At 42.8% G+C, this 23,751-nt stretch overlaps 2 protein-coding genes and 1 long non-coding RNA gene across 4 annotated transcripts; 2 read left to right on the forward strand and 1 right to left on the reverse strand.

The window, feature by feature from the left end:
* Positions 1–8,454: 8,454 nt before the first annotated feature.
* LOC100827983 (GATA transcription factor 23) lies at positions 8,455–10,724 on the forward strand. The gene is made up of 3 exons (XM_003567612.4): positions 8,455–8,662; positions 8,804–8,902; positions 9,971–10,724. Exons 1-3 carry the CDS (start codon positions 8,642–8,644, stop codon positions 10,244–10,246), a joined length of 396 nt encoding a protein of 131 aa, XP_003567660.1. The 5' UTR covers positions 8,455–8,641; the 3' UTR covers positions 10,247–10,724.
* A 4,983-nt stretch (positions 10,725–15,707) lies between these two features.
* On the reverse strand, positions 15,708–18,114 carry LOC100828287. Of its 2 annotated transcripts, none has more exons than XM_010232559.3 (8): positions 17,810–18,114; positions 17,612–17,728; positions 17,473–17,512; positions 17,257–17,389; positions 16,738–16,809; positions 16,561–16,641; positions 16,089–16,150; positions 15,708–15,992 (listed from the first exon to the last, which is right to left on the reverse strand). In XM_010232559.3, exons 1-8 carry the CDS (start codon positions 18,051–18,053, stop codon positions 15,914–15,916), a joined length of 828 nt encoding a protein of 275 aa, XP_010230861.1. In that variant the 5' UTR covers positions 18,054–18,114; the 3' UTR covers positions 15,708–15,913. The 2 variants fall into 2 exon arrangements, with proteins under 2 accessions (XP_010230861.1, XP_003567661.1); XM_003567613.4 differs by having other exon boundaries at positions 15,774–15,992; positions 17,612–17,678; positions 17,790–18,113.
* Positions 18,115–18,389: 275 nt separating this feature from the next.
* On the forward strand, positions 18,390–23,211 carry LOC112271123. Its single transcript, XR_002964012.1, has 2 exons — positions 18,390–19,026; positions 23,010–23,211. It is a non-coding gene; the product is annotated as an uncharacterized LOC112271123 (long non-coding RNA).
* The last annotated feature ends 540 nt before the right edge of the window (positions 23,212–23,751 follow it).

Consider the following 23,751-nt stretch of genomic DNA (forward strand, 5'->3'; position numbering starts at 1 on the left):
GACATGGAAGTTCCCAAGTTTCTTTTAAGAACCCGGCGGATAATTTCATTGTATTAATTGAAACATTCAACATAAGGAAAAAACGATACAGATACTCACCTTTCAAGTATAGAACGGACGGAGCAATGCTACATTTCATGGCCTCTTGGTCTCCTCGCCTGACCGGTCCATCCTGTTCGCCTTGGGATCTTGTGCATCTATAAGATAGTACGAATCATTGTGAAGTGTTTTGCTCACAACAAAGGGTCATTTCCATGGAGGTGATAATTTGTCCATGGAGGACAAGATCTCCTTCCCAGAATACTCGCGGGCTGACCTTTCGGCTGTGATAACGCCTTAGGTGCTGTTGATAGATGGCCGACCGAGATAGAGCCAATTCCCGTGCTTCTTCGAGCAGGTTGACATCATTTTCTCGGGCCTCTCTCACCTCGGCCTCCGTATACATGGTTACTCATGGAGATGCCCACGAACAAGCGCAGCAAGCGTCGTGAAGAATCGACGAATGATGGTCGCCCGCGTATTAACGTTAGCTTAGATCCATCTACCTTTTAATTTTCGTCAACACGTTTTTATCAGATCTTGATCAGATGTTTGGTCCTCGCACATCATCATCAGGTTACCAAGAAGAAGAAGAAAACTGAAGCACAAATAGAGTTAATGGAGTACTTGGTTCAGGACATCCTTCTCCGACTGCCTGTCAAGTCCCTGGTGCGGTTCAAGTCTGTCAGCAAAGCCTGGCGCGCGATCATCTCCGATCCCTTGTTCACCCGCACGCATCTGGAGCACTCGGTCACCAAATGGAAGCAGAACCCATCGGTGCTGATCGCGCCCTTTTCCCTTGACAGCATAATCGAAGGCCAACAAAATCCGCTTCTATCAATGGTCACCAGGCTCCGCTGCAGAGGGCTCCAGGCTAGTGCACGGCAGGGATTTCCGTGGCGAATTCGGTTCGGTTTGCAACTTGGCTCACTGCGACGGCCTGGTGCTCCTCCCCACAAACACCCAAGTGTACCTCTTCAATCCGGCCACTAGAGACTCCTTGACGCTGCCACAAAGTAGCCCCAGCAAGATACCGGTACCAAATGATATCTGTCTCCCTGTAGGGCTTGGCCTGGTCGCCTGGATCCTGGCACTGGCAGGTACAAGGTAGTCCGGGCCTTCTATCGCTCCATAGATCCTATCACAGAGTTTTTCCACATGGGGATGCAAGTGTACACCGGTCGGGGACACGGCTGCTTCTTGGAGGGATACATCATCTGATCCACCGTACACAATCACTCGTTGGGTTACCGCCAAATCAGTTAAGGGGTTCATGTTTTGGATTGTTGATACCAACTATGAGAATGAGAAGCTGCGACCTCCATGTTGCATTCTTCGCTTCAGCCTGGAAGATGAGACATTCAACGACATCTGTTTGCCTCATACGTTGGACCCTGCCTTGGATGAACCCTTCATGTTGGATGTAATAAACGAGGATCTATGCCTGGTTGAATCTAGCAGCACTAGGTCAGGTCTGCAGCCTCCTGTGAGAATTTGGATGTTAGTAAAAGATGATGGTATGAGCTCGCGATGGAGCAGCGCTACTCTATCCATGTGAAACAATATTGTCGTCCAATAGCTCATCTTGCAAGTCACATGGACATGGTAATTCTATTTGTACACCGTCGTCTCTACCGCTACCGGCAGCAAACAAGAGCTCACAGAACTGTGTAATATGGAAGACCTAAGATACCCACGTCGAAGAGCAGGCTCCTTTAAATCTTATGGGAAGATTACCTTCGTGTTTGATGTAATACCTTACGTGGAAAGTCTGGTTCGGGTTTCTGCGTAGCAAGCCTAAGTTAGGCTCTTTCCTTCGGTTGTTGGTTAGGATAGATAAACTATGACAATCCCTTTGTATCAATAATTAATGTAATCACATTTGTGCAGTGTCTGTACTGCCTAACATTTTCATTCTATTGTGCAGTGGTTCCTTCAAACGGACCACATTTGCATGCTATTGTGCATTGTATTGGACCTCGCATGCTCCTGCAAGAGAAGAAAAAATGTAATGTCATTTGGATTTTCATTTTTGTGGCATGATGCAGTGCTTTGCTAAATCTTTTGGACAGGAAGTAGCTGAACACATTTCATTTGGTTCATAGGTAAGAATACATTTTGTCAATGCAATGCTGATAGAGTGATAGGACAGGTAGGGAATAGATCTACTTGAGTAAGCATGCTGTGTCCTTATCTACTACTTTCTCCGTCCCGTACTAAGTGAGTCAAATTTGTCCAAATTTGACTGTATCTATACCTAAAAAGCGTCTAGATACATGTAATATTTCAGCACTCCATATGGGCGAAGGAAGCAAGGAAGCACTTCAGGATGTAGCAGGATATGTCGGCTCAAAAAAAATTTGGTTCATACGTAAGAATGCATTTTGTCAATGCAATGCTCATTGAGTGATAGTACAGGTAGGAAATAGATCTACTTGAGTAAGCATAATGTGTCCCTATCTACTGCTTCAGGATGGAGCAGGATATCTCGGCTCAAAAAAAAAAGGATGGAGCAGGATATCTACTCGAGGAAACATTCGGTAAATACTTCTATGATCATGTGCCACATTTGACTTTTCTTGAAGTCCTCCACGCTATCTCCACTGAACGATTGTTCCCTCCAGTCTCCTGGATCGCTCCATGGGCTTCCATGGCTAGAGCATATACCGTACGTGTCAAAACTCTGAAGAGTTCTTTAAAAAAACTAGGCTGCGGGGAAGAAACCCCCGGTATCGTTTGAAGAAGAAACCTTCTCACACAGATTTAGAAAATCTCCGAACCTCATGCCCCACCCATACATAGCGGCACTGGGGTGTCACGTGAGATCAAAATCGGCATTTGACCTGTGCTTTGGTATGAGACAGACGAGTGGCGCTACTAGAGCCTCTAGCCATTAGGCTGAAGCGTTCTTTGTTGAAAGGACTAATGTTGCTTCTTTCGTTTTAAAGGGGACTGAAACTTGCTGGTTGAATCAGTTATCTGCTTGACTGTTGCTACTTATATGAACAAAGTAGAGAGTTCTGAATTCTGACGAGCAGATGGGCATATGCAAGCGAGACAGCGGCAATTGTTTCAGTTTTTTCTTGTTTGCGGTAATTCATGTCTTTATATCGTCCCTTTTAACCTGGCTATAATGAATGAACAAAAGGAATTGTAGTACTACCTCCGTTTCATAATTCTTGTCTCAAATTTGTTCAAAAACAGATATATCTATTCGTAAAAAACGTCTAGACACATGTAATATTTCGACAAGAATTATGAAACGGAGGGAGTATTATGTAGGTGTAAGTGCATAATGCAAACCCTAATGAAAAGTGTCCTTCTGATTGGAGATACATAGAAAATCAGCCTTTTTCTTGTCTTTTTTTTCTTGGCCTTTTAAATGCCATTCTTTCACTCGAAATATTGCTTGTGCATGGGGATGTAAGTGAGATCCCACTTAACCCCCATTTCTAGTTCATTAGAACTTTGCTAGTTCAAAATTTGGCTTGCCCGGATTGCTCCTTCTCCCTCTCTCTTTGGCATGAGGTTGTCTCTTGGATCCAATCCACCTGTGCCTGCTAGTGTCCATTTGCAGATTGTTGGCAGCCGACCGCCCGCTCCGCCCCTTTGGAGGCCAGGAAAGACACTGCTTCCACCATCATGCTCATGGCCTGGTGGATCCGGAAGCATCGCAACGCGACTGTCTTCGACAATACAATTCCCAATATGACCTGCCTCTCCGACCTGATCAAATTTGGCGCCAGGCTATGGGCTCGAGCTAGGGCGGTTGGGCTTGGAGCATTGATGCCAGCCGGACACAAATACCTACTCATGTAACATCGTGTGGGTATTGCCCTCTCAGGCTTGTACATAACTCTCTCTCTCTCTAAATCAATGCATCGAAACGCGAAACTTTTTGTATGTTCTAAAAAAAGGTCTTAGTTTGTGATCTTATTCTAATTACCCCTCGTTAGAGATAGAACAATCTAGTAAGTATTTCTCATTTCAAACTATTGTGACATGTATTTTGTGTAAGTTTCATTTCTGTCTAATTAATCATTCTCTCATTTCTAATTATTAAGTTTTCTTATTATCATTTTTGTTTTTGTTTTTTTGTTATCACTCTTTTCATTATCAGCCATGTTTTTTTACTATCAATTTCGTTTCTTTGTAACTTTTAGTTTGCTACTTGTTTGTATTATTTTAAGTATCATTGGCATCATTCTCAGTATTTGTCTCATCGCATGATCACATTATCATCCTTTTAAGTTTATTACAAATCATGAGTCTCCTACTTATATGTATAAATTTTAGTATTGTGCCAGTCTTGTCTTTATTTGTACCAATTTTGCGAGCAATATTGTTGTTGGTGTTCTGGTACTCTTTTTTTTTCACTTTCCAATGCTGCATGTGCGCCCATCCATCTCAATTATTACCGTCTGTTCTACCATATAGCATTTTGAATTGTTAGTGCCACATGATTTCTTTCAGCCATTCTAATTATTTCTTTCTATCCTAATTATTTTCATTTCGTAGTTCCTATGTCTTTCAGATTGATTTAAGTATTTCTCATATCATTCTTTAGGTATTTTTTCTTCTTCCATGTTTTTTCTATTATTGACATATGTGAGAGACTGCTCTGATACTTTTCTTTTTGCTTTTCATGATTTTTTGCTTATAATTTTTTTTTTGTATTTTATGCGGGGAGAAATAGCTCCAATGCTAAACATCTTGGGGGTCGGTATTGTGGTACGGGGACCAATGAAAATTCAGTGGAAGCACTCAATATGTTCCGATGGCAAGATCAGTCAGTGTTGCACGAGACGATTTTGTCATGAACAATGATACAAAGATATGACTGGTCACTAATTTAACGATGTTTCATAAGGATGACAAAGGCAAGGCCTTTTCACCGTCACATTTGATTTCCTACTAGAGGGGAGGGTTTGTTCTTTCATATAAAGAACTCCATATTTCAACAACAAATGTATCTCTCGGGACGCATAGCCTTATGAAGTCCAAAACCGTCTGATTTACACCCTGAAATCCCTAATACCAGATAAATCACCCATCCATGGAGTAGCTTAAATGATAAATTTCCCATCCATGGAGAGAGTCAGATGTTACGACAAGACATATGATAGCTTACAAGCCGCCGATCATGACGGAGAACATGGTGGCGATGGTGAGGCCACTGTTGGTGTGGTCGGCACGAACTAGGTGTCCGTCGCACTAGAGAAGTACCGCGTAGCAGCAGAACACGGTGAAGTAAGCTCTTCGAGTCCGAGCCCCTTAGAGATCCTCTTGGCACGGCGAGCGCCCCCCCCCCCCCCCCCCCGAGTACGCCCTGGCGACCCGCTCCTCGCCGAAGAACAATTGCAAGATGTTTTCCTAGGCTAGTGAGCGACAAGATGTGGCTCAGGAGAAAACGATCGAGGGGGTGAAGATAGAAAGATGAATCATGCCGGATTAATTCCCGTACCAACCGCTCGCGCCACATCATCGGTAAAAATAAAGTCAAAACAGTCGGAATGACACTCTAAACTACCTTAAATGTTCCAGGTTGGCTCTAATACCGCTATGTGGGGGTGATTTCTGGTATTAGAGATTTCAGGGTGTAAATCATACTGTTAACATGACAAGAAGTTTGGAACAGAGGGTGTATATGTGTGTATCCTTTGGGAGGGAAAGAACTGAAGCGGGATTTCGCATTTGTGATTTCTGAATCTATTCAGTGCAATATCATCACCAATTCCTAATGTTGTGCTTCCAGTACCTGAAAAACAATCAACATGGAGATACAAATCTTCATAAATGTTTGTCATGTTTTCTTTTTTTTTTAGAGCAACAATCTGGCTTTATTGATTCAAGAGACAAAGTACCAAAGATCGATACACAAACGAACACAAAAAACAAAAATAAAAACTAAAAGGTTCATTGTAGTCCTTCGAATTAAACTTCTCTTGATCCATTCTTGGCATCTTGATACTTCTCCACGTATTCGTTTACGAAATTGCAGAATACCATGCTTGCACAAGCTGAACTAACCTCAGAGGTTTTGAAAAGCCGCACGAGCCGCCCACCTCAAATGGTGAGTACCTAAGATCATTGAACGCACCATGGCCGGGGTAATACCCTTTGCAAGACAAGCTGTAAAACTGCTTTTCCGTCGATGAATCCACAAGAAAAAAGACCATCAACCCGAAAAGACAAGTCGTGAGAACCACTGACTCCATGGCATAGGTTGCAACACCTACACCAGGACGATGAAGGAGCCGGGACACCAATCTTCTAGACGACGGCGTCTCCATCGCCAAGACGCCACCGAGAAGCACACAAAAACCTAACAAAAGAAGGTAGCAAAACTCGATGCCAGACGTTGATCCGTGGTTCCCCTCGTCTCTTAAGGCCAAATCGCCATGAGAGACGAGGAGAACAGCTGGAGATTGAAGTTTGTTCGAGGACGACGACGGTTAGGGTTTCTCTTCTTGGAAAAGTGTTTGTCATGTTTTCTTATGAGAACGCACGGGGAGCAGACGTTCGCTGGCTTGGCTTTTAGTCATCATTGGCCCAAACAGGCTTAGGGACCCGTTAGTGGGCTGGACAACCACGCCCAGGGACTCGTTAGCGGGCTACATGCTGTTTTTTCGAGACAACTTTTTTGATAGCTAAGGGAAACGTGTCTGTCTTTACATGGAAGGAAAATATGACTATTACTCCCTCCGTCCCATAACACGAGGCACATCACATTCATAGATCATCAATTAAGCTAACTAAATATAAATTCAATAATTAAAAAACGTATTATTAGAAAGTTCTTTCGATAAAGAATCTAATGATGTATTTTTTATTAAGAAAATATATATTTAATTAATTAATCAAAATTAATGATCTAGGAATACGTGCGTGCCTCATATTATGGCCTAGGAAGGAGGGAGTAACTAAAAGAAAAACAACCAAACGTCATTTAGACCGGAAACCCTCTTCTGCGGGTGACCACTGAGACTGCGGCGGGCGGACAAGAACCCCTCTAAGAGAGGATCTCGGTCCTAGCTGCGCCACTGCCTCGAGCCTCGCCCCAACACCCTGGCCGAGAGCGCCGCCCGAGACGAAGGGACGGCCCCACCGGGTAAGGTTTTTAAAAAAGAATAAAAGTTCATAATAAAAGTTGAAAATTAAAACTTAAAGCTTTTGAATAAAAAGTAAAAGCTCTAAAAATAAAAAGCTAAAAAAAATTAAAAGTCTGCGAGCCAAAAATAAAAGTTTCCACAATAGGCCAAAAAAAATCCGACAACCAAAAAATGGGCCGTAGGAATTCGTCTGCTGGTTTGCATAGGGGCGGTCGTCCGCCAAATAGAAAACCCCAGTTAGACACCCCTTTCCACGTGAGATCAGTTTTCAGCGGATACTTCCTCTAAATTAATAGTGCTATGAAATGAAAATTTTCATTTGCTACGTTTTTTCTTTGTTTTTTCAATAAATCAAACGAGCCCTTAACTTTGTAGAAACAACCTTCACGGGTTATGGTGAAATTTCTTCAAATTTTGCCAAGCAGCACTGTAGCTGGTCTTGTTTTGCGAGAAGCCTCTCATGTGGAAGGTCAACACAACACGCCTCTTTTCCCGTTGCTGTTATGCTCCACGTGGCGACGTCTCTTTCCCATTATTCCCTATCCCCCTCCTCTCCTCTTCTGTTCTCAATAATTTCCCTCCTTCCTCCCCTCATCTCTTGTCTCCCGAACTTTCCCAACCCAAGCGGCAATCTACGTTGGCAGTCGGTGGCGCTCCGCCGACTCCAGCAAACGCCTCTGGCATTCGCCCACTCCTTCCATCAACCACTGCCTTCTCTTTCCCTCTTGCTCACCGCACCATGCGCCACATGGCTAGCAGCCGTCGCCGCACCGGACGTGGATGGCCGGATCCGTGCCGACAAGGATCTGCCGTACGCCATCAGGAGGGTACAGATCCACACCGCTGCGAACTGTCACGGTCGTCCGCTGCCGGGAAGGAGCTCACCGCCGCACGCTACCAGGAGGATCGGATCCATGCGTCGCCAGGAGGACATCAAGGAAGTCAACGCCCATGGGAGGTTAGTTTTTTAATTTAATTTTTGCAAAAAAGAAAAATAAGGAAGTCCAAAATTAAAAGCTTCAAGTTAAAATATAAAAGTCAAAAAGAAAAAGATAAAAATTAAATAAAACCAAAAGTCAAAGAAATAAAAGTTAAATACTCTTATAAAAAAACAAACTTACTACGGAGTAGACTGTTGAGTCATCATCTCCCAGCTTCTATCTTAGCGTAGCTCCGCCAACTCCCTGCATCGTACAATTACTGCAAACACAAACTAGTTCAATCTTTCGTCACCCAATCTGGAACGCCACGTCACCGTCTCCCCTAGCTGTCGCGTACTGCCTCCGTTGCTTCCACGCTCCTGCTCCGCGACCGCCTAAGCCAACTAGCCAAGCCAAGCCTCCTCTCTTATTCTCGTCTTCCCCTTCCTAAAAAAAATACACTGCTCCTCTTCACTACACGCTTCAGGACACAGAAAATAAATTTTTCCTCGACCCAATCCGATCACCGATCTACGTACGCTGTAATCTGCAATCCAGCCGGCGCCGCCGATGGGCTCCTCCGATCGGAAGGTACATCTTCCGTCGGCTCTCCTCCCCCTTTGGCCTTCGTTGTTCAGCTGCCGTCTCCCACGTGTTCTTCTCCTGATTGATCTTTGGATGGATAGACTCTCTTGGCTCGATCCTTATCCGTTCAGTTTGGTCTCCTTGCAGGTGGATGGGATCGGGGTGGTGGAGGAAGGAAGGAGGAGCTGCGTCGAATGCCGCACCACCACCACGCCCATGTGGCGTGGCGGCCCAACCGGGCGCAGGGTAAGTGCTCGTTTGCTTGATCGCCTCCGTCTCTGCTATTTCACTACTGTTTGTTAAGATCAGGCTCGAACAGATTGGGGATTCATGGATGCAGAGTTGATTTTATCGTTTTGAACAACGTGATTCATCACTAGTACTCCTACATGCCTCTGCTCGTGCTGCGAATAGATTGTGTTGCTTGTTATTAGATCAGTTCTGTTATATTAGATGAGACTTAAACTTTAGTTCCCGTTGTTCATGTTCATCTGATCAGAAGATACTAGTGTCCTGCAGCAATTTAGGATTATTTTTTGTTCTAGGCTAGTGTTTTGTCTTCTTAATCCGATTTATTCCATAGAGAAGTTCTAGTTCTCTCAGGCATCTTGGTACAACAATGGATTTTGGTGGGTTTCGAATGCTAAATGAAGTTCACCAATTTGAATAAGAGAACTAAATCGGATCAAAAGCAGTTACGATAAAACCAAAGCAAGAGCTGCAAGACAGAGTCAAATTTATGTGCATTTAATATCTAGTATCTTGTTTAATCGTAGCCAGCTAAAGGTCGAAGCACATTCGGCCATATATGGCTAATCTATGCGCAGCAGGTCTTTCTGTTATTGATTCCCTATGAAGTTGGTTGTCAGTACAATCATTGTAACTGATATGCTTTAGGAAAGTTCCTGAAGTTTCCTAATACTGATAGGGTTTTTTTCACTTGAAATGAGCTTGAGAAAGATGGAATTTTCCTTTGACAGGTTGTGGTTAGGTTTTGGTCGAATCCTAATATGACTTGTCTTGATGACCTATTCTGTCTATTCAGTTTGATTGAAACCTGGTGGTTAGGTGAGGTGTTCCTTCCAACAGTGCTAACCACCAAGCCAATTGTGTAGAAAGGGGGAGAGATACTTTATCCATTACGCTTCTGCTAGTTTGACTATTCTCCCTAATGTGTTTCTGATGGCATCATTAGCACCAATTTTTTTTTGTACGCTTGAAATACATGGGGGATAAGATGACAAGCAGTAAATGATATCTTGATGCTTAGTGTCGCCTTCTTCTAACTCTTTCAATTTTCATTGGCGACCTCAGTCTCTGTGCAACGCTTGTGGGATACGGTACAGGAAAAAGAAGAGGCAAGACCTTAGCCTTGATCAGAAGGAGCCACCTCCTCGGCAGCAGCAACATAACGGCGAGGAAGCAATAACAGCTGAAGTAAAAGACAGCACCAGCAACAGCAACAGCAGCAGCGGTAGCAGCAACTTGCAGGTAGTCCAAGAAAGGAAGCTCCTAATGGGGGTGGAGGAGGCTGCATTGTTGCTAATGACATTGTCTTCCCCACCTCCATCCACATTGCTACATGGCTGACAGATCATTGTGCTGCCTAGTCCCAATGCACAAAATGTACATACATACAAAAGCATGCTCACCGTCGGATGGTTCTGGTCCAATCAAATAGTTCCATTGTTCGTCAGGATGAGATAGGGGATGGAGGGACCTCCTATCTCCAGATGATGTGATATTGTGAGGGGCAGGGTGGATTGGTGCCCATCTGATCTGCCCCTTGGCCCTCTGTGGCGTCGTACCGTGGATCTTCATTGTGTCAACCTTATCGGTCTGTGATTGTGGTAGGCTCCATGTGATCAGAGGTCCGTTGATGTCACCCCTCGCACATGTATCTTTTGGTGCTTTTCATTTTATTTTTTTGCCTTCTTTTGTTCTTTCAATGCACATCGATGTTGCCCCTTATACGAGGGATTGATGATGAAAAGGAAACGTCATCCCTCGTCATTCTAAAACAAAGGTGATAATAATAATAAAGGTAATTTATTTTTTTGTTTCAGTTCATTCAAGTCTGAATAACCTTATACTTACTACTGTATATGTTTTCGTTGTGCATTATTCTACGGGGGAGAGAGCTAAGATCATTTACCCACACCAATATGCTGTGAAAAAACAATGGCAAAGCATAAGAAAAAGGTGTCGCAAAAGCAACAATAAGAAACCTCCCCTCTTTGCTATATGGCACATGGCTTAGGAAAGTGGTCACATGACGTAGACGTGTACGTATACCACCTCTGCCGATCTGCCATTGATTGGGCATTGTCAACCTACGCATAATATCCAACCAATACAATTGATGTAGTTGTTCAGCTTGCTAGTTGCAACCATTTGTTTCATCTTCAGCTGCTATGTACTGGTAGTTGCTAGTAGCATGTTTTAGTCGTCGAAAGGAACAAACGTTAATTGGCGCACCGAGAAACCAGTGGAATATCCCGTCACCGTCTCGAGATAAAATATGCAAAGATCCAGTGGTCGGCGGAAGCTAGTTTGCTCCACAAATGTCATTTTCTTTTACAATCACAAATGTCATGTTGATTTACCTGCAACAGCTACATACGTTCGACTTAGAGCATCTCTATCCCTGGCCCAACCCGTAAAATTTTACTGGTTTTGCATGAAAAATTGTACCGAACAAATGCTCCATCCGTTCCATAAAAATTGGCATATTAGCTTTCATTAAGACAAGGCTTTAACCATAAATTATTATGCCAAGGTGTGGTTTATATGACATGAAATTAGTATCGCTAGATTCGTTATCAAAAGTATTTCATGATACTTGTGGTTTCATGTCATATAAATCACACTTTAACATAGTAATTTATGATCAAAGCTTTGTCTTAATGAAAACTAACATGACATTTTTTAAGGAACGGAGGGAGTACCTTATATCGGCCCGGCTCATATGTCCTCATTTTATCTTTCCCGCACGATATATCCGGTTGCGTCCGGTCAGAGGCAGCACGGAGGCAAGGGCTTCCCGAGTACCTCCCCTCCCGTCGCCGCGAGGAGGAGCGTCGTGCCACCGCCAAGTGACATGGTTATGACTAACCACATACTCGAAGGATACCCGCCATGGGCTAGTTGGGGCCCATGTAGAAGTCTACTACGACTCCAGGAGTCCATACGTCTAACTTTGCGGCTCAAGATAAAGAAGCTTAATTATAGTATATCTTCATGGTGTGATTGACTTGGACTCTACCCGAGACCTGGACTCCTGCATATATAAAGGATCATGACGAGTAGCCAAGATCAGCCTATCTCTCATATAAGCTGCCTAGACGCACTCGCCAGATCCAATCTGAGCTTTACGCCTCGACGGCAACCTTGTAATCGACTCATCATTACGGATTAGACAAGCAGGACATATGGGTATTACCTTTCGAGGGCCCTGAACCTGGGTAAATCTTCGCCTCCCCTTGCTTGTAAGCCTACGGGTTCGCCAACACACACATAGCTTTCCTGAACACAAGTTCACTAATATGGACATTGCCGAAGTTAACCCTTCGTCACCAAGGCTGCAGACAGGGAGCTTCCGATCCGCTGCCCCATTTACCCGCTGCCTCCTCTGACGAGGACGACTCCGGCGAAGAGGCTGCGTGCAGCCCTCGCGCTCTCCAAGGCTAGTTTCGACGCAAAACGGGACAGCTGCAACCAGATCGACAAGGCACGGACCGCAGTCTGTCGTGCCGTCTGACAACCTCGGGGAGGGGGGGGGGGGGGGTGGATCGCTGGAGCTCGGAGGGGGAGATGCATACTCTCATCTGCATCTCCTCCAACTCTGACGAGGAGGGAGACAAGGAGCAAATTGACGACGCGGCGTTAGGGAGTGAATTTCATTTTTGACCCCAAGATCTAGTTTTTTTTTACAGTTTTGACCCCATTTAGTGAGATTTTCATTTTTTATCCCATTTAGCAAAAGCTTTCCCACAAATGACCCCATTTATTTTATTTTTTAGTAAACGGAATCCACTCAAAAAATGAAAATCTCATTAAAGTAGCCCTCACTTGTATAAATGTATCGATCTGTACATTCAAGGAACTCTATATAAAGTGTCTCGCTCTAGCCACTCCAGTCTCCGGATATCTCCGTTCGATCTGAATTCGCACTCCTTTGTCACCGTCGTAGCTCAGCTTGACCGTTCATTCGCTTCTTCAAAGTTGCATACGCGCACGATCAATCGATCTATGATGTCAAGCCTGAGAGATATTTGGACGGTGGAGCTGGAGATGATTCGGGCCACGAGGCGACCGGAGGAGCCGTTCAGGCTGGTGGCTTCGCTCGGCCGCACGGGTGCACAAGAAGGCAGTACGGATCAGCTGTGTGACGATCGAATACCTGACGCTACAATGGTCCATCGCTTGGCCGGCCAAGAAACAGGCTGACGGTGGTGCTAGCTCTAACTGCTTGCCGTCGCCCGTGCTTGTTCGAGAAGACGCCTTCTTGTCCATCCTGGCTGATTGATTCGGCCAATAGATTTGTGCTGAATGCGAGTACGATATACACATACTGCATCTAAGATCTAGCTTAGGCGTGCGCTAGCGTCCTTTGCTAATTGCTATCATGCAAATTCAGCCATTTCTGAAGTCTGTCACAAAAGCCCGGTATGTCCAAACAAGTTCATCCTCATGAGGACATAAAAAAAAGGGCATTCGTTTTCATCTGTACGATATCTTTTGCGGGAAGAGAATACTAGGTGCATCCTTTGGGGGATTTTTGAGTGAATTCCATTTACTAAAAATAATAATTAAATGGGGTCATTTGTGGCAAAACTTTTGCTAAATGGATCAAAAAACAAAAATCTCACTCAATGGAGTCAAAACTGTCAAAAAACAGGAATTCACTCTTAGCTAGGTTTAAGGTATCAGGTTAAGGTATGTATGAACTCGCTGAATGTCCTTTTGTTGAAATGTATGAACTCGCTGAATGTCCTTTTGTTGAAATGTATGAACTCGTTTAATGTCCTTTTGTTCTTGATGATGATGAACTCATTGATGAAAGCACGAAGCTAACGTTGAGGGCCAAGGCCCGTGACGCCTATCCAAGTCGTCGAGCCGGCCAACAAGTCACGATCATCAGGAAGGTGATTTTTGGATAATTTTTTAGGCCCGAGCAATCATTCGACCACCCTGTTTATCAAAGTTTGAAAAAGCCCCCAGAAAAATGCAAAAGTATAAAACAAACCCTGAGGGTCTGGAAACTCGCCAGAACACCCATGAGCTATGGAATAACCGTAAATAAGTTCCAAAGGAAGCCAAAATTCAAAGAAATAGCTAGTAAATCTCTGAAAAATCACAAAAAACAGGATCTTCGATGAATCCTACAATGATGGACAAAAATCTTTGGGATTTGCAGAAAATCCCTAGGATTTCTAACAATCCTAGGATGATCAAGAAAATATCCTCTTCGATTAACCGAAATCTCCTTAAAAAAGATTAACCGAAATCATTTATAAAGGAAAATAAGTATAAAACTACTCCACAAGACTTACATCAAAGTAGTAATAGATGCAGCAGAAGTACAAGGGCTTTATGTTGACTAGTTGAAGTAGAAAGCTAGTTTCGACCTTTTTAAGATAAACTACTAACTTGAAAATGACAAAGTAGTTTTGAAAGAGGTAACATGAGCGAACTTTGAGTACTCTCTACCTTAAGCTCACCACAATAACACACTACTACAAACACCCCCTCGTTCCACCTTGAGGAAGCCATTTGTAGCGACAGTGTTATTTGCAAATTTTATACCTTGTTCAAGTTGTCTAATTCAAGCAAAGATCACTAAGTGTCCATAACCGTGGATGCGGCTATTCGAATAGATTGAATCTTGCATGGGTGTATTTATTTATCCACATGTGGAACCGTCCCTTCATGCCTGTGGGATTTCTAATAAATCATAGGATGATCGAGAAAATTTTAAGGGATTCCCAAAATGTCCTGTGAGGACCAAGAAAATTCCCTGCAGTTTCTAGAAAATTCTAGGATGGCCGAGAAAACTCCCTAGGATTTCTAAGAAATATCAGGATGATCAAGAAAAATCCCAGGGTTTTAAAGAAAATCCTAGGGTGGTTAAAAAGAGTTCTCTAGGATCTCCAGCAAATCCTAGGATGACAAAGAAAATTCATTAGGACTTACAAAATAAAAAAATTACTAGGATGATAAGGAGAATTCCCTGGGATTTCCATTAAATCTGAGGATTCCCTTGGATTCATAGAGGATAATCAAGAGAGACCCCTTGAATTTCCAAGATACTCAAAGGATAAGCTCGAGGATGTGTAAATAATGACCAAAAGACTTCTCCGATGACTCTAGATCGAGGGGGCTCCTGTTGAGATACACATAAATCCCTATATGGATCGGGCCACTCATTCCACATCGAAGAGACTAAGTCAATGAAAATCCATGCTTGGTCAGGTCCCTTTTTTTAGTTAGCCCGTAATGTGATTTAGTAAGTAATAGATTGTCTACTCAAACTTTATCAAACTTACAATAATCATATACATGAAATTCGTTTTCATGTAGCACACTTGTTTGGTCCAACCGAGCACAAACCTGTTCCAGCTTTCTCGTGCAGACTCCATGTTTATGCTAGTAGACAATGATATTTTTTTCCAATAACCAGGCTTTACGAGCTTTGTTTGAACCGAGCTTTGATTCATTGATAGCCCTACTTCCGAGGCCAATAGGTTATCAATTGCTCCGATATGAAGACAACAACAAACAAAATCTTTGTCGTAATTTAGATAGTGATTTCTTATCAGAAAGTACTTGCATATGAGTACAATTTAATTCAGATCAATCTCTTAGATACATGATAACAAAGAAGATTGTGGAAAACTCATACAATCTGCTTCATGGAACGCAATACAGCAAAACATATTTGTTCCCATTCCAGCTAGCAGTTCCTAAATTTTTTTTGTATCTTCTTATATTTTATCAAGAAAACGATAATGTTAGTACGAACCCCATAAATTTGCTGCCAGTCATGTAATGAAAATCCGCCAATGATTGATGAATGACTTAATGTTAGAAGCTGCAAGTATATTAAGATGGTATATTACCTCGAAAGTCTTTAATAAATAAGAATCAGAACTCCAATCCCATATATGTACGTCCCACATTCTGTGCTATGGAGGAATATAGCTAAGGTGCAGTCTATTTACTGGCTCCAATGACAATGATTACACAATCTGTATGTCACGATTCCTGTCCTTCAAGAGTCCAGTTGCGGCACTGGCAATGAACTAATGCAAGAGAAGCCATGTAATCACCGGACCTAAACCAAGAAGTATACTGTTAGTTAAGTTTGTCTGATATGTCAGTCCAGTGTGTCTGAACTCTAAACCAGGTCTACAGAAAAGGAAATCAGTACCTTGATCCATATCGTGACTTGCATGCAGCAACAATGTGAGATTTTGCAGAGTCCGCATTCTTCTGTTCAGTATGGAATGAAGTCAGTAAATAATCTGATCGTTAGAATGTCCAAGAAATAAGGGTAGCTTTGAGTATGGTAAGTCAGTGACCATCTGTGAGAGTTATCAAGTTTATTAAAACATTACTTCGTTGCAGTTGTAACACAAACTACTATAATGAACTGCATTTTCACATAGATGTGGTTAACTGGAATTTATTTATACTTAATTGTAATCTGCCAACTGAGACAGGCATACAAACAAAGGTAAAACACACAAACTAAAGATGTCTTGATGCCATGCTATAAACGAATAAAACACAATGTTGAAAATACCTGCTGTAGCAGATTAGTTCAGCTACAAGTATTACAAAAGCTGCAAAATACCCTAAGAAGATGAACATAAATGACCAGAGAGATCGTGCGATTATACCTGCGACTCATGGTAAAGTCCAGCATATAACGATGCATAGAAGAGTTCACCATCAGAGCTGCTAGAAAAGTTTGAAGCCAGCTGGAGACATGGAAACCATGAGAAGTAATATTCCACAGAAATTTCTTAGGACAGAGATTAGATATATGTATATATAATGTACTTCAAATAAATCACCTTTTCAGGGTCCCCACCATCTTTAAACATCGCGTAAGCTGCACGCATTACAGGTCTTCCATCTAAACCGACCTGAAAATGGGAATTCACATAAAGTTTAAGTTTTATCAGTGATAATTATTCAGCGCCAACACTTTGGTGCATAGTGGAGCCTGCAGCCCCTTATTTTTCAACAATTTAAAAATGTGAATAGTACCAAAAGTTCATAATGCGGGAGATATTATGTCCGGCATCCCTACCAAAAAATTGAGATTTCGTCCATGTGTATTATTCAGTGTGTGTCGAAGGTGCAGTGCTTTTTTGTTTGCTACTTTATTTGCTAATATACTTGTACCAATGCAGCTCAATCGTCATTCGGTTAATTCACATCGGTAGCTCTCATGTGAGCAGGTTGGTTGTCAGGTGTAAATTTTTAAGTTGGTATCACAAAATTGAAAGAAGAAGTTCTCGAAATTCTTCACTGATGCATCTTACATGAAGACATTAGCTGCAAAGGAAACATTCAGTCTGAGAACTTGCCTCCAAGAAGCGTTTCCTTGCTTCTTCTACTCCATACAGCTGAGCTTCACAGAGAAAGCACCATATCGACTCCTCCGTGTCATTGGGGTTGGCAGCAACATCCAGCCTGAACTGCTCTGCGCCTTCTTCGAACCTAATCCAAGTGTCCAAACACTAAAACGATGGATAACTCCAAACCTCACGAGCCTGATTACTCATTTGATCATGCTTATGCACCTGTCCAGATAGTACAATGATAACCCCCTTTGCCAGAGATCTGAAAACACACACATGGCCCCGGTTGGTTAGTAATCTTCTTCAACCGAATCGATAAGAAGCAGGAGTCTGGCTAGGGTAGGTTAGTGCACATCCATACATGCTTTCTGCCGCGGATCCAACTCAATCGCCCGATCGAACTCCGCCACTGAGCCAGCCACATCTCCCTGCAATGGCCAAATAGTAGATGGAGCGGGGCATGGGGCGAGGAGCTCCTCTGTAATTACGGGAACAGAGTTGGCGAAAAAGCGTAGAATTAGGTTTTGTTATCCCCTGACCTGCTTAAATAGCTGCATACCTCGCCGAACTGCGAGGGACGCGGCGGCTGCGCCGCTTGCTCCGCCGGAGAGGAAGTCCCAAATACCGGCAGCGGCCGGCAGAAGGAGCCTCCGGGGCACTGCGGGCATGGCGGCTGGCGGGAGCGCCGAGCGGAAGAGTTTGGGGGGCAATGGTTGGGCCCAGCGGACGCAGCTGCCGACTCCGGCGGCCGAGGGGAAGGGGGAGGAGGCCGGAGAACGGAGAGAGAGGCAGGCGGATGTCATTTTGGATGGAACGAGAGGAGAGCAGCTCTTTGCGATTGCCACTTTGCCAGGCTCTGGGGTTTGGAGAAGCCCTTTTTTATTACACACAATACTAGGGCTAAACTTGGAGAAAATATCCAGCAAAATCAATATAATGTGAAATCTAACCTTGCTTAGTGCGTTTTAAAACAATTATAAAATACAGTATGTTGGTTCAGTTGATAAATTCTACATACATGATAGAATTCAAAATAACAGGCTGGTTATTTTGGTTTGCTGGTACTTTATTTCGATTCGGCGTATTAAAATATGCAATTTGGAATTTCTGAGCTCGTTTCATTCTATTTGGAGGTTTATGAAGTTTCACTATTTTATTTTTTTGGAAAAGACATTTTCCTGTTCTCTTGGTCGCAGTCCATCTTCCTCTCCTTTTTCTCTCTTTTCTTTGCCTTATGCTGCACCTTCCCTTAGCCCAGCTAGTCTTCCTATTCTTTTCTTTCTCTCCTCACGCTTGGGCCAGCAGCTAGCCCATCATCCAGGCAACAGCCCAACCCTGCTCCTGTCTTGCACGCACGCCTGCTCGACTCCCTGATTCTTTCTTCTTTCACGAGCACCAGCAGCAGCTCCAGAAACGCAAGCACCGCCGCCTCCTCTCCTGCACTCTGCAACGCCATATTTGAGCCACGCGAAACGTCGCCGCATCCACAAAATCGCCCAGCCTCCTCTGCCTTGTCTCCTCCTGCACTGCACCACAAGCCCCTGCACTCTGCCATGGAGCCCTCCTCTGCCCTAGCGCCACTGGTGGCCATGGACCCCGCCACCCGATTCGAGCGAACCGGAGCACCGAAGGCCGAACCGTCGCGTCGGGAGCATCGCCATGGATCCACGAACTGATTCCGGTGATTCATTTCTCCATCGGTCGACCACAGCTCTCTGAATTTGGAATCTGCTTCGACTCCGGCCGCCGCTTGTCCGGACGATATTGTCACCGTTGGTGAGTCCTGTCCAGATTCCTTTTATACATCGACTCATCTATATCTGTTCTAAGTCCTAGACATGACATCCTGTTCAATTATTTGTTTTGGCCACGTGTTCTCAAATCCATGCCGATCCTGACCGACACGGTCATGCCATACACATCCTATATTTTGTTACTGTCAAATCCATTCATGTCACTTCGTGCCACTCGTCTCTAGAAGCTCAGAACATCAAACATATTCTCAATCTGATGACCGGAGCTCCGACAACTTAAATACCATCTTGTCTATGACCAGTATTGCCATGCTCTTACATGTTCAGTCCATAATCTGAGCTCAACCCCAACTTAAGAAAGTTTCCCTTTGACCTTAGTGGCCTGCTGGTGGAATCGGATTCCCAATCCAATGGGTAGAACTTAAACTAGATTTAAACCAGTGCTAAATCGGGTCAAATTCATATAGAATTTGAATTGTGTTAATACTTTTGTCATACCTTGTTTTGTGTAGTTAATATACATGCATAGGAGTTGTATGTCAAGTTTGTAGAATTTTTTGATCACTTGGCTAGCTATTTATTAGATTTGTTTAGTAGCATGTATTGCTTGTTTATTATGTATTCATGGCCATGCACGCTTGCCTTGAGTTATTGTTATGATACTTGTTTGTGACATACATCGTGTGTGCTGCGTGTATGGTTATAACGCACACGGTGTATGTAGGATTTGAAGTTTGTTTCATGCTTTATTAAGTTGTGACATGATGGTGTGTAAGCAATTTCCCTTGTCAAGGAGTTGGGAGCTATATAACCCCGCACGGTCTATGACTGTGATCGCTTTGGGTTGACGCTCTGCTTGACTTGTGGAAATACGAGCTATATCACCCCACACAGTCCATGACTGTGATCGCTTTGGGTTGACGCTCCAAGCTCTCTAGGACCATATCACCCCGCACAGTTCTCACACTGTGATCGCTTTGGGTTGAAGTCCTGGCTTATCATCAATCACTTCTTAATCTTTGTATGAGTCAAATTCCAGGTCACTAGTATGTAAGCTTGATGTGTTTATCACAATGGTTTAGTTTCCTTGATTGCTTGATACACCTATATATCATGGTTTATGTCATGCTCAAGTGCTTAGTATATAGTTTGTAGAATTTCTCTATGCATTTGGTGGTAAGCTTATTTTCGGTTGTTGTATCATAACATGTATTGTTGTTATTATCTCGCTTGGGTTTGTAGTTGTTGTTTACGGAACAATAGTATGTTGCTTGGGAGTTTCATATAATCATTGCTTATCTTGCATAGAGTTAGCTTATATGATTGCAATGCATTTTGCTATAGTTTAGTTCTTATATTGTTCCAATACTCCATGAATGTTTTATCAGAACATTAGTATTGTCCATGTCATGCTTAGTTGAAGTACATTTTTGTTGCTTGGAACATGTGTTATATTATTATTCTATACTTGTCTCTTGTTAGCTAGATTTACGTATGTGCATTAGTGCTTTAATCCAGTAACTTTGCCATGTTGTATTGTCCTTGTCTTCCTGTGATTTGTTCCGTTTGATGTTCATATTGAAATGCTTTGTGTGCTATAATAAGCTGGTTATCTCTTGTCAATGCATCTATAGTACCATATGCTAGCTTGCTTGGTCGTGCATGTATTTTATTACATTCACATGCTTGTATTCTTAATGTGTGTGTCATGTGTAACATACTTGCTAGCTTCCTAGTTTATGTTTATAACAAGTTTATGCAAATCATGTCTTGATTGCTTTCCATGTTGCACTTCATAACATGTTTTGATTGCTCTATCCAAAGGTTCACCACTAGGATGTATATAAGAGTTGCTAGATGCTTAGTTTACTATCCTTGTATGATATATGCTTCCTAGGACGTTGATATTACTAGCTTACTATCGTATGCCATCCATCGTCAATCTTTTGCTTGCTAGTGATACATGTTCGTAGTTGATTATTCTCTTATATGCTACCTAGTGATTGATTCTCTTTACTTGTTCAGTAGCACTCCATATTGCTTAGTGCATGTATGGTGTGTATGTTCATGCCATTGCATGATTGCTTATTTATTATTGCTACCTTGTTTACATATGCGTTAGGTAGTATTATGCCTATTTGTTTTCCATTGCGTACTAATATACTATGTTGTCTTTATGTGCCATTCGCTCATAGTTGTTGCCTCGTATGATTCTCCAAGTATTATGATATGCTTGTATGCTTAGTATTTACTATGCATTTGTCATCATGCACATTTGGAAGTTATACTGTTGCTAAATTCTAATTGTTCCTTGTACCTCTAGTGTAAGTTCTACTTATCTCAATGCATATGTGTTCCATCACCCTGTGGTGCATTGCATATAGCTAAGATGCATCTATTATGTGTTACTATGCTCATGTTACTAATATAGATCATATACTTGCTTCCTCATTATTATATAATTGTGTACGACATGCTTTGATAGTCTTCTATCAGCTGGTGTTTGCATGACATATGTTTATCAATTGTTAGCATGTTATGTGTTCAATCATTTGTCTTGATCTAGAACTATAAATCCATGTATAGCTTTATCTTGCATAGAGATTTATCTTAGCTCTTGTCAGGCTCTTATCTTTGTTATCATTGCTAGATTCATTATGTTTCTTGTTTGTATCACTAGTATGATAGGAGTTGTTTGATGCTTGCAAACTAGCATGATAAGGTGTATTGTTTTGTGACTGTTTACATTTATGTTTGAGTTATATGGTTAGTAGCGATGTCACTATATGGTGTAACATAATATTTATTACTTCATAAAGGGTATGACCAATCAAGCTATGTCCCTCGTTCTGGGATCATATTTATCCTATGTTTTCAAATGGGCATTAGTTAGTTATTTTATTGTTTTATAAACATGCATGCTATTTTATTCCTGTAACTGGCGTGTCGATTGACACTTTGCCATGATCTGCTTGTCGCCATTTCTTTGATACTTGGAGTAGTTTTATATAATAATCTTGTAGAGTAGAAATGCTTAGCCTTGCTTATATTATTCATTAGGAATCACTCTTTTGCCAATTCGAGGATTCTATGTGATCTTCGGATCGATGATATCATTGCTGAAAATTGTTGAGCTCGTTGAGCTGGGTGTAGTCCCTCTTCTTGAAATCTCCTACTCTCTCTACCTACTCTGGGTGAAACTTACCATACAACTGGTGCGGGCGGCAGCTGGATCATTTAGTTGAAGGAGCAATTGCTAGACTATGTGGGAGCAATTAGCTGCCCGTAGCGGATGAGGCCTAATAAGTCTTGAATTTGAAGATTGTGACAACCATGCGGCCACATGCTATATGGGCTCTGGCTTGGTTTAGTAGGGAGTTCATGCTTAGTGTTGTCATAGTCGTACCGCTCATGGGGTGTCGCCTGAGATAGGGCGCCCTCGGCACAAAAGGGGGGCCCGGACTGTGAATCGCCAGACGATGTCCTTCCGTGTTGAAACCTAGTGGGCGTGTTACATTGAGTATGTTCTTTTGAAAGACCTTGTCACGACTCGCTGTCGGTACACATTTGTGTGTGTATTCACCAAAGGCCGCTGGTTAGGCACCGGGCGAGATCGTGTCATGTGGGTACAGCGTACGACCTCTGCAGAGTGTAAAACTATTCGAATAGTCGTGTCCACAGTCATGGACGACCCATGAATCTTTCTTGACATACGGGACCTGTCTTCTTTCCCTTCCTTCCTCCCTCTCGGACTTTTTGCTGGAATTGAGCATTTGGGTGAGTGGTCGAGGACCCTCACGTTGTTGGATAATGCTTTGGAGATAAACTTGTTTTTATCAAAACCGCCTTCATCAAAAGTATGGTAGTATTTCAAATAAACCCACTTTTATGCAAAAGAACCATATAGCCTTCCTTTGAAGCCAACATATAGTTATCAGGGGTCCCAGAGGGGGCACGCTGAGTACGTAATGTACTCATCGCATTGCTTTTGTTGTTGTTGTACAGAGGTCCTGAAGATAAGGATGCCGATTGTGAATACTAGGAGGATCTAAGGAGTGAGGTCATGAGGACTACATCAACTGCCTGTGGCTGAGATGGAGTCGCTACGCATTTTACTTCCGCTGTTTTCTGATTATAACAATGTCACGAGACATTACACTTTGTAAGCCATTGGGTATATTAATAATAAAGTTTTGTTTTATCTTAAGTGTTGTGCAATGTTAGTCATTTCGCCTGTGTTCATTAGCTTGATCCTAAACTGATGAAACTTAGCATAGGGGGGTTCTGGAAGTTAATTTCGGGTTCTCACATAAGCGCATGTTTAATAACTTTATACACAAATTAGTTTCTTAATCGCTCGTCACTACACATCAAAGGACACTACTCCCTCCGATCCATAAAAAATGTGGCCTAGTGTGAGTATCAACTACTCACAAAATAAAATAAAAACCCCACTATCAATCAAGAGAAAGCATCCGGTGAAAACCGCCTCACCGTGTTCACCACGAAGCAGTTTCCATTTATTTTTAATACAGTGCTTGGCACAGAAGCCTTACACATCTTGGCAAATGTCATGCCTCTGGCAAGAAGCTAGTCAACGAACATTTTACGTGTTCTTTCCACGGTGCTACGTGCTCCTATTTGTTCCCGTCGTTGCAGACGGTGCAGAGGCAGACCAGCTGACCATCGGCAGAATCTGTGCAGATCCCGCCATGGAAGTGCAGGAAAGTGCACTTGGCAACACACG

This window comes from Brachypodium distachyon, chromosome 2, assembly GCF_000005505.3.
Source record: "Brachypodium distachyon strain Bd21 chromosome 2, Brachypodium_distachyon_v3.0, whole genome shotgun sequence".
Taxonomy (NCBI): Eukaryota; Viridiplantae; Streptophyta; class Magnoliopsida; order Poales; family Poaceae; genus Brachypodium; species Brachypodium distachyon.